At 35.4% G+C, this 11148-nt stretch overlaps 2 protein-coding genes across 2 annotated transcripts; both read left to right on the plus strand.

Annotated features, from left to right (window-relative positions):
- The first annotated feature begins 406 nt into the window (after nt 1–406).
- Nucleotides 407–4790, plus strand: LOC140884930 (uncharacterized). Its single transcript, XM_073291830.1, has 3 exons — nt 407–682; nt 2134–4020; nt 4124–4790. The coding sequence occupies exons 2-3, from the start codon at nt 2146–2148 to the stop codon at nt 4376–4378; spliced, it is 2130 nt and encodes a 709-aa protein (XP_073147931.1). The 5' UTR covers nt 407–682; nt 2134–2145; the 3' UTR covers nt 4379–4790.
- A 583-nt stretch (nt 4791–5373) lies between these two features.
- LOC140884931 (serine/threonine-protein kinase BSK5-like) lies at nt 5374–9516 on the plus strand. The gene is made up of 10 exons (XM_073291831.1): nt 5374–5722; nt 5794–6014; nt 6135–6270; nt 6604–6737; nt 6875–6980; nt 7534–7619; nt 7980–8168; nt 8311–8466; nt 8652–8765; nt 9184–9516. The coding sequence occupies exons 1-10, from the start codon at nt 5641–5643 to the stop codon at nt 9421–9423; spliced, it is 1464 nt and encodes a 487-aa protein (XP_073147932.1). The 5' UTR covers nt 5374–5640; the 3' UTR covers nt 9424–9516.
- Nucleotides 9517–11148: the final 1632 nt, after the last annotated feature.

Consider the following 11148-nt stretch of genomic DNA (forward strand, 5'->3'; position numbering starts at 1 on the left):
TTGATGTATAAACTTGTTTGTTTTTCAAAACATGTTACAAAGTTCATTAGAAGAAAATTAGGTAAGAACGTGTGATATTAATTTTGTGCTTGCAGCGGATGACTTATGCTAAAAAAGAGGCAGCTTTTAATATAGATATTTGGAATTAAATTCGTGATAAATTAAATTTTTAATATTATTATTAAGTTGGGTTTATTTTCTATTAATTAAAAGATTGTGTTTTTGGGATTTGTTGGTACAAAGATTCACACTTTGGTCATAAGTATCCAATAAATAAGGTACAAATAAAAGACCTCACGTGGGCCCTTCTGAGCCGGTTGATGTGACCTCCCGCTTATTACTCAACCATTTTCAGCCGTCCGATCTTATCTTACATTTCTTTTCCCATCACTCGCACTATTTCACAACTCCAGCTCCATTTTTTTTTTCTAAAGCTGCGGCCCGAAAGCTTTCAATCTCTCCACGTAAAATATATTACCTTTTCTGTGTGTGAATCTGCATGTACTTCTTGTTGCTGAGACTTTGGACTTTCGGGCCGAAAACCATTCTTGGATTCAACACTTCTTGGGTTTTTTTTTTCTTGCATAGTTTTTCCGCAACCGACAGCTGCATTTATGTTGATGATACATCTGGGTTCTTTTCTTGATTGCTGCATCCACATTGTTCGAGCTGCGTAATTGAGGTATGTTCTGGATTTTCGCTGTTTAGATCTTTGGTATCGTTGAAGTTACGGAATTTTCAAGAATGCAATTTGATTTGTTGTTTTTATCGCTCTTGGAATTGAGGCGGTGCGATCTGTGGTGTTTGTTGTGGATGTTAACTTCTGTTTGGTGAGCTTTTGTTTTCTTTTCAAGCTATGTGTTTAATTTTCTTCTGGAATAAGAAATCAAAAAGCTTAAAGATTCATGGGTTTTCAAGCAAGAAATGGATTCTGCTTGGTGTTTATGGTGAATTGGTGATTATGAAATTGAGCTAAGAATTCTTCTTCTTCTTCTTTTTAATGTATATTTTAAAAAATATAAACAATAAAGGAGCTAGAGAAAAGGAGATTGGTGCTTTTGAGGATGTGTCAAAGTTCTCTTTTTTTTTTACAAATGTATTCTTTTCAAATTTTGTGAACCAGCCAAACCAAAGAGTCAACTGTTGAAATTTTTTTCGAAATCTGTGATTTGGTTCACCTGTGACTTTGCTGCGTTTCAGCTTTGAAGAGGACAGCCTAGTTTATCTTATCTTCAACGGCCACCTGTGATGGAGAGTTGAGAGTTAGGACCACCCAAGGATGCCCTTTTCCCATTTAATTTGTATTTTTGATGGAGTGGAAGCTTGTTAAATGTTTGTGATTCATAACTTTTCGATATTTAACATATGTTCGATCTTTGTTATTATTAGACGTTTGAAGTATAATTTGCCAGAAAAAAAGCTTAAAATGAAGTCTCAAGTAAAAAAAACTGTGGTCTTACGTTACGTATCAAAGTAAACCAGTTTTTTGGGACTAATGCTATTATAAACACATTTCGAAGCTCCAGGTCGTGGGTTCGGGTCTTAAATTATGTGGTCTTGATGCTTGTTTCTGGACTTCTATTGCCCATATCGAGCCTATGTGTAAATTTTAGGTACTTGATTCCATTTGTTTGACGGTCTATTTTACGTCTGAGCTGGTGTGTTAGATATAGAAAAACATCCTTAGATGGTTTCAAGACTTTCAAATTGTCTTGCTCATTGCTTATGTTGCTTCTCAACAAGAGTTATGCACGTTCCTTTTCATTTGAGAAGGGTCAATATTGCTTGAATGGGTATAGTAGATTGTTTTTGGTTTCTCTAACTTTTGTCAAAGATTCAATTATCTTGAACTATTGAAATTTAAAACGGAAGAAATATAGGAGGGAAACAATGTAACACTACATAGATTTACATGGTTCAGTTTTAAAGAACCACGTTCATGATGAAGCACTTACAACGCTGAAATTTTTATTAATTTTTCATAATTTGGAAGACAATATATCTTTAGATAGTATATTCTGGATAACTATTGTCGAGCTATTTGGATTTTACCTTTTTAAGAGTAATATTGCCAGTCTATTCCATTACATTTTTCACTTGATGGAATCTGATGGTGATTTTCCGATCATTCAGTGTACGAGCTATATGGAGCCTCGATTAGATAGTGGCACTGACTCAAATGCTCATAAAACGGAACGATACTCACCCACAAAACCAAGAAACAAGTTGGGATCTGTGCTGAAGATTGAGAAGCATGAGCGGTCCTATGATGATTTCCATCCCCAAATTCTAAAGAATATTGATGGAAAATTGCCAAAATCTAAAGGGTTTACTCCAAAAAAAACAGGCAAGAATTCACAAAAATGTGAAGATCTCGTCATGTGCATGTCGAATTTGCCTAGTTATTTGGAGAGAGAGGAGAACTCCCAAGAGAACACATTCAACATTGGGGTCTTAGATTGGCGCCTTCTCAAGAAATGGCAGCATAACCAGAAAGATTTTTGTCACATAAACAACAACAATTCACATTTTTGTGGCAATATGTCGGCAGTTGTGTCTTCAGAAGCATCAACATCCCATTCTAGCTTGAGTTACAGTTTCACTCCTTCACAACAGAGGTCTGAATTAAAAGCACCATCTACTGAAAGATCCTGTGATGGTGAAGAACTTTTCTCCGGAAATGAGAAAAGTTTCCAAGCCTGTAAAACCAGCCCAATTAATGGTCTAAAAGAGCGCAAAAACAATGACCTGCAGAGAAAACCTGAGACAAGATCAAGACATTCTGAGAACGGCAGTGTTGTATCTGATTTAAAGGGGGGTGATATTATTCATTGGAGCATAAAGAAGAACCAGGAGAAGAAGAATTCTGGTCTGGACAGAAGAAATATAGTTGACGATGAATGTCGTCATATGGAAACGGGGACGGTCAAATCTGCAAAGCACAGGAATTCCTCACCAACTCGCAAACTGAACTTTGGAATGGCTAAGATAACCAAGAGTTCCAGCTCAAACGTAACTTCAGCCTGTGTTTGTTCAATTGATTGTACTTGCGATGTCTCAAATGCCACAAGCAGATCCAGAACTAGTCCTTTGAGAAGGCTTTTCGATCCATTCTTAAGGCCAAAGGGTGGTGGAAACTTGCGTCATATGGCGCGGTTAAAAGATCCATCAAGAACAGACGGGTCCTATAAATTGGCCAGTGGAATAAGAGGATCTCCAGCTTCAAGTCCGGTGAATAGAATCTCAAATTTGACAAATAAAGAGAAGAATGAATCATCGACTCTGCAAGCTCTCCTCCAAGTAGCTTTAAAAAATGGTGTTCCCCTGTACACATTTACAGTTGATAATTGCAGCGAAATTTTGGCTTCAACTGTTAAAGAATCATGTTCTCCGAAAAGGAAAGAGAGAAGGTGGATTTATACATTCTTCTCCTTCAGTGAAACGAAGAAGAAAAATGGGTCTTGGATTTATCAAGGAAGTAATGATAGAAATAATGAATATATACCAAATATTGTTGCAAGGATGAAAGCTTCTGATGTTGCATACCCAAGCAGACAAAAATCTATGATAAAAACAAGCGTAAGGGAGTTTGTTTTGTCTTCTGCTGGTTCAAGAGATGTAGACCAGACATCAGACTCAATACCTCGTGATGAACTTGCTGCAATTGTCATAAACTTTGATGAAAAAATCAGTGGGCTGATGCATGAAGACAATCAAGTTGGCCAACCAACTGGTTTGAAAGAGCCTTTCCGAAAAGTCACTAACTGTTCATATAATGGAGATGGTGCACCAAACGGAACCATGAATGACGATTATTTTAATGCATCAGTCATTTTACCTGGTGGTGATCACGGAGTGCCGAGTAAAGGTGAGCCTTCACCACTGATCAGACGCTGGAAATCTGGGGGATCATGTGATTGTGGGGGTTGGGATCTTGGCTGTAGATTAAGAATTCTCAGTAGTGGACAGGTATCCAAGTGGTTTACACCAACTTGTGGGCCATTCAAGCTTTTCTTCGAGGTATTTGCATCTTGCAGATCAACCATTTTTTCTTAGCCCTGAACTCGTCCTCAATGAGACCCTCAAGCAACACCTTTTTAACTCTGTTTCTTGCATTGTACAGGAAGAATCTGGCGAGAAACGACCTTTCTACGCCTTGTCACCATTCAAAGATGGAATCTTTTCAGTAGAGTTTAATTCATCCATCAAACTTATACAAGCATTCTCCATCGGTATCGCAGTTCTGAACAGTGGAAAAACATCTGCAGAAATAACATCGTCCGAAGAGAGCGAGCCAAAAACCTTGAACCCGGCTGTATCCGAGGTTTCTGCAAAATACCTCTCATACCCTCCGGTCTCCCCATTTGGAAGAGTGTAGCTTGCAGAATCGAATGGTGTATAACAACGGAACTTCGGTCTGTGCATCTTATGCACTTTTTGGCAAAGTAGCCCGTGATAATAACCAGAATGGTAAATAATGTGGTGTTTTAAGGATGCAAAAAAGAATTGCTTGTACTTAAATATCAAAGAATGTTGGAAAGTTTGTTTCAAGATAAGTGTCTTCTTGGTGGTTGTGTTTGGATAACAGTACATCTTTGTGCTTGGAATTCAAGAAATTGTTGCTAAGGATTTGAGTGGGATGAACTATGAAGCTTTAATTACACCCCATCATATATTTTCAGGATTTAAAAGTTTAAAAATGGAACCAAGAATCAATATTAGATTTAAAAGAACATTTGATTTTTTCCAAATTCAGCTTCTCAATCCAAACAAACAAAGATGGCCATCTTCTAAATTTTTGGAAAAACAGAAACAAAGAATTGACAGAAAGAAAAAAAAAATTGGTGGAAAGAAAAACTCTACGGAGGGGGATGAATGGTTGAAAATTGCGTGGACACCAACGTGTGGTCAAATTCAACCATAGTTCGTTTTATTCGGTTAGGGAAATACAAATACGGACCATTAGATGAATTTTTTAAAAATAACATCATAGAACACAGCTTGACTTTTGACTCGTGAAAAAGTTGTTCAATGCTATCTTTCGGATAGTGCGCGAAGATGAATTCAATGGTTGGTTAGACCATCGATTCTAGCATACGACCGTCAATATTCGTATGCTAGCATTAACAATTTGATTCATGAACAAATTTATGAAATATATCTAGTATAAAGATGTTAAATCAATATTCCAACATAATAATACATGACACTCATTCTTTAAAGATGATAAATCAATCATAAGACAAAACAATAATATATTTTAGGTTAGTATTGTAAAATCAAAAATAAATTATATATTAATTATTTATTTAAAAAAAAAACTCTAATATATTTGAACATGGTATGCATGCATCACCCACCAATTTACAAATATATTGCTTTCCACCTTGGGACCAGATTTTCCTCTCCTGGATTTGCATAACGCCGTTCAGGAGGAACAAGAAAAAGGCCTCTCCCCTTCCCCCTGCTCTGCTTCGGTGCCGCCACCGGCGCTGCCGTAACTTGATCAGAGGGGTCTGGGATGAGAATAAAAGACACCGTGAAAGATTAACGACATTTGTATCTGATCTCTCTCTTAGAATTGCTCTTTGTGTTTGATTTGATTGACTCTATATATTGCGTTTGTTGCGGTTTCTTATAATGGGAGCTTGTTGTTCCGTTCTGCACACGTGCTGGTGGTCTTACACGAACGAATCCAACGTCGTTTGTTCGTCGCATATTGGTAACATGATGCCCACATCCTATGTGATTGGATAATGATTTGATTTCTGATTTCTTTTTTGTTGATATTAGATGGATGTGAGGATGCTGACCTAAAGTTGCCAGCTTTCAAACAGTTTGGATTGGAAGAGCTCAAGGCTTCCACCTCGGGTTTCTCCGCTGCCAACATCGTATCAGAACAGGGAGAAAAAGCACCTAATGTGGTGTACAAAGGCCAACTCAAGGATGACGGTGGTTTTATTGCCATTAAGCGGTTCAACCAGTCCGCTTGGCCCGATTCAAGCCAGTTTCTTGTTAGTTTGCTCGTTTTTCTTGAGACCTTTGTTCATTTCAAATGAGTTTCCTGCTTTTGTGATCATACCTGCGTTTAGGCAAATTGATTGTGGATGGTATTGATTGGCTGACATTTTTAGGAGGAAGCCAGGGAAGTTGGCAACCTTCGGAGCTCGAGGTTGGCGAATTTGTTAGGATGTTGTTGCGAAGGGGATGAAAGGTTGCTCGTAGCCGAGTACATGCCTCATGAAACTCTTTCAAAACATTTATTTCATTGTGAGTTCTAGTCAATCTTGCAGCTTATATATTTTTGCTTGTAGAGCTGGGATTTTTTTTAAAGCATCAATCTTATGGGGAATGATTGATAATGGCCTTATGTAGCAGTATTTTCATGCAATACTCTATGATTTTCATACACAAACATGGAACTTTGATTTGGAAAATTACCATCTACATACAACTAATGAGTTCAATCATTTTGGAGATTACACAGGTTAAATGTCAGCTGTGTAGGTTTCTCAGAGTTACTTTTGGTGAATCATCAATGGATGAAGTTCTTGTTTTAAAGCTTTTAACTTAGTCTTTACACAATTTTTTAAATAAATGCAGGGGAAAATAAACCACTGAAATGGTCAATGAGATTGAGAGTGGCCTTATACATAGCACAAGCTGTGGACTACTGCAGTCTTAGAGGACGGGCGCTGTATCACGATCTTAATGCTTACAGAGTTTTGTTCGATCAAGTGCGTTCTTTCGTCCAATTTGTTCTGATAAATTCTGTTCTGTTCAGATTAAAAATGGATGTACTGTTTGATTCTTACTTTGTTTTTCCTTTTTCCTGTGTACAATTTTTTTCTTGTCTGACTTTGTTATGCTCAAGAATGGTAGTCCCAAGCTATCGTGCTTTGGATTAATGAAGAACAGCCGGGATGGAAAGAGTTTCAGTACAAATCTATCATTCACCCCTCCCGAATATTTAAAAACGGGTGATTGATACTTTCTTGAATCTTTTCTTCACTCAGTAACTTTTGATTATATGGTTCAACCATGAAAGTAAATAATACGCATAGCTAAAGAGGTAGTCAGATAATCTTATAATCTTAAATATACGTCATAAGGTCTTATAGGCTATTGAAACTCAAAAGAATTTACCGGTCACTTCGATAAATAAGTTTTGAGTTGTATGATAACATGTGCTCCCTGAACTTGGAATATGTTTTTAATGCAAACTTGTCATCTATGTAACAAATAAGTTTACATACTTGAAAATAAGAAGGGTTAGCCTCAGGACAGAAAAGAGCTTATAGGACCAGATGTTTTATTTTGGAAGGTAAAAAAATCATATTCAAAGAGATATATTAAACATTTTAATGCACTGTTTAAATACATACAGACCTTTCACATGATGTTTGATAGAGATTACAAGCTTAACCATATAATAGGTGACAAAAGAAAACAAAATTTGCGAGTTAATTCCTTTATTTGTAAATTCTGGTGAACATTTTATTTTGGCCTAACATCATTGTTATAATTTGGCAGGTAGAGTCACTCCAGAAAGTGTAATTTACAGTTTTGGCACCTTATTGCTTGATCTTCTCAGTGGCAAACATATTCCACCTAGCCATGTAAATTGCTTCTTCTTGCTTTATTTAAAAGCATATATATACTTCCAAATTATTCAATGCTGAATTAACTGTGCTGAGAAGGTTCGTCATGTAGTTAGAGGTTGTTCCTTGGTTCTTAGCATTTCTGGTGAGGATGTGCAAACTATTTACATGTTCTTTAGTTAAAAAAATACATACATGTTATTGATTTTTCTGTTCTAACGTGTGTTTGAATTGAAGCCACGCCTCTCCCATTTAATCTGATAGGAAAAACTTGTGTTCATCATAGATCATACAAAAGGAATTTTTTTTTTTTTAATTTTGACTAGTATCATGTAAACTTAAACATTAAGTGCCTCTAATTATATTTTTTGTATGTAGGCACTCGATTTGGTACGCGACAAGAACTTTCTGATGCTGATGGATTCTTGTTTAGAGGGCCAGGTTACAAATGAAGATGGAGTTCAGTTGATGCAATTGGCTTCGTATTGTTTGCAATCTGAACCTCGTGAAAGGCCAAATGCTAAGTCTCTCGTAGCCTCCCTTACTTCTCTTCAGAAGGAAACAGATGTAAGTTTTTCGAATTTTATGCCATCAAAACCAAATAACTTGTAGATACAATAATTAAAGCTACAATTCCTTGGCTAAAATACAATCTTAAACTTGAATTATATTTATTTGGGATATCTTGTTGTGGTGTCAAATTTTGCAGACACCATGTCATGAACTCTTGGGGATTGATCAACCTACACCTGCCACACAAAAGTTATCGCCCCTCGGTGAGGCGTGCGCAAGATTAGACCTCACCGCTATACACGAGATACTGGAGAAGGTTGGGTACAATGATGATGAGGGTGTTTCCAGTGAGGTTTGTGTTCCTCAAACTGTGTTCTATATGTGTCATATGTCTCATTTCTATAAGTGCGCTTTTCTCTCTTTTTTCCTTTGTCAAAACTCCAAAAATGAACAGTATATATTATAATATTAAACTTAAATTTAGAATGCCTTTCTCCCCGGCACACCTTGTAAATGTGTATCCTTCTCTCTGTATAGCTCTCGTTTCAGATGTGGACAAGTCAACTTCAAGAATGCTTGAACTGTCGGAAGCGTGGCGACGCCACATTTCGTGAGAAAGACTTCAAGACTGCAATTAGTTGCTACACAAAGGTAAGCCATCGATCTGAAATTCTGAATTTTGGCAGCTCTTAAACACCGTGTGAATATGGTACTAGTGCTTTTTAAGCGGCCTTGATCATTCAAGACTGTCAAAATAGCTATGATAAATGCCATAATTGGCAGCTATTTTGCTGCTGATTTCTTGATGAGAAAATTATTCAACATGAATGAGAAAATGAATGAAAGCCAAAGCCCAAGATCTGATATATATAGATAGATAGATAGATATACTGTGAGTTTCGATCACATAAGCAACCACCATGGACAACTACGTGAGCAACAGCTGACGTGACAATCACTCATTGTACAAGGTGTCACTTGCTCACGTAGTTGTCCATGTGATCGAAACTCTATATACTGTATTGTGTAGATAAACACATGATGAATGGTGGGATTTGGTCTTGTGCAGTTTATAAATGGTGGGGCTTTGGTCTCCCCGACCGTGATTGCTCGGCGCAGCCTGTGTTACCTAATGGAAAACAAGCTACAAGAAGCTCTAGCAGACGCTTTGCAAGCTCAAATATCATCTCCAGATTGGCCTGTTGCTTTGTATCTTCAAGCCGCCGCGCTCTTTAGCCTGGGGATGGACAACGATGCACGAAAAACACTTAGTGAGGGCTGCTCTTTGAGTGCCAAATGGAACATATAACCTAAAGGCTAAAACACATTCATGTATAAATTTTGTTGCGTAGAAATAGATACAATCACTTCTTTCATATGATTGGTTGATTAAAGGTCAGTCAAGTCTTTCTGATTAACTCCATTATCATCACTACTCATAGTATCTTTGACAAATTTTGGAATGGATAGAAATGGATAAAATCTACATAATAAATATTCCAGGAGCAGGTTATCCCATGAGACAGATTAAATCATATTCATATTTATATTAAAAAGTAATATTTTTGACATAAAAAGTAATGTTTTTTTAATGAGTCACCCTATAAGGGACCCGTCTCACAAAATTGACCGTGAGTCTGTCACACATGATTTGATGTGATAATTTGGTTCTTTGAAATAAGATTTTCGAACAATATTATAAATTGTTTAAGTGTACACATATTGCGTGCTTGAACGACTAAATTATATATATATATATATATATATATATATATATATATATGTGTGTGTGTGTGTGATTTGTTATTATTTTGTTATATTTTCTCGATGCTTTTTTTTATCTAATCTAAAATTACCATTTATAATATTTATTTCATTTTACAACACCGTCAAACTCTATCTTTTGCAAATACTCCAATAAGAATATTTTTGGTATTTTATTTATGAGTCAGGTTGGTTTGAAAGAGTTTCTAAAAATCACTTCTCAGTTTTTTCTTAACAAAATTATATATATATATATGATTTGTTATCATTTTGTTATATTTTCTCGATGCTTTTTTTATCTAATCTAAAATTATCATTTATAATATTTATTTCATTTTACAACACCGTTAAACTCTATCTTTTGCAAATACTCCAATAAGAATATTTTTGGTATTTTATTTATGAGTCAGGTAGTGTTTGGAAGAGTTTTTAAGAATCACTTCTCAGCTTTTTCTTAACAAAATTTTGACATTTTGTGAAATTTTTTGTTAAGAAAAAGCTGATAAATACTTCCTAAAATCTCTTCCAAACACTACCTTAGTATTAAAAACACTTGGTTACCAAACACTAATTAAAAAAAATCCAATTTTATTTTTAGATACTACGTACATGTTTCTGATTTTTTCCACTTACTCTGTAACACCTAGAATTTCTAAAACGTAAATCCGCATGCATAATTAGGAGAAATTAATTTTAAAAATAAGGGTTAAATGAATTTATGTGTTATTTTGTGATTTATATGCATGATTTAATTTATTTTAGCATTTAACCCAAAAATTAGTGATTTTCATGATTTATGGAAATTAATTGTTTTGAACGCGTAGACGGGACCGTGGACGGACGAGATACCAAATTTTGAGCCAAAAATATTTTATGAGTTTTATGAGCCTTAAAATAATATTTTTAGATATGTTGTCAAGAAAATTTTAGTATTTAATTATATATTTATTTAAGAATTGATTTTTGGCCAAAATAAGTCATTTTAATGACTTTTATTAATATTTAAAAATTTCCTAATTTTATATTTCGGGATTTAGCTTTTTTCCATCAGATTATTATTATTTATTAAAGGTTTTAAATATTTAGTTAGATATGATTTTATTTCTAAATTATTAATATCCTATTTTAATTCTAATTATCAAAATTTTAAAAAGAAAACCTAAACCTACCCTACCACAAATTCTTTTAGCCGACAACTCCCTCTTCTTCCACCCTCCTTCACGCCTCCATCTTCATTTTCAGCAGAAAACAAGCCACCATAGCCGATCAA

This window comes from Henckelia pumila, chromosome 2, assembly GCF_033568475.1.
Source record: "Henckelia pumila isolate YLH828 chromosome 2, ASM3356847v2, whole genome shotgun sequence".
Taxonomy (NCBI): domain Eukaryota; kingdom Viridiplantae; phylum Streptophyta; class Magnoliopsida; order Lamiales; family Gesneriaceae; genus Henckelia; species Henckelia pumila.

Coding starts and splice junctions, on each gene's coding strand:
- LOC140884930 (XM_073291830.1), top strand. CDS start 2,146: ATGGAGCCTCGATTAGATAGTGGCACTGACTCAAATGCTCATAAAACG. Junction 4,021..4,123: donor CATTCAAGCTTTTCTTCGAG/GTATTTGCATCT, acceptor TGCATTGTACAG/GAAGAATCTGGCGAGAAACG.
- LOC140884931 (XM_073291831.1), top strand. CDS start 5,641: ATGGGAGCTTGTTGTTCCGTTCTGCACACGTGCTGGTGGTCTTACACG. Junction 8,169..8,310: donor CTCTTCAGAAGGAAACAGAT/GTAAGTTTTTCG, acceptor CAAATTTTGCAG/ACACCATGTCATGAACTCTT. Junction 8,467..8,651: donor ATGAGGGTGTTTCCAGTGAG/GTTTGTGTTCCT, acceptor CTCTCTGTATAG/CTCTCGTTTCAGATGTGGAC.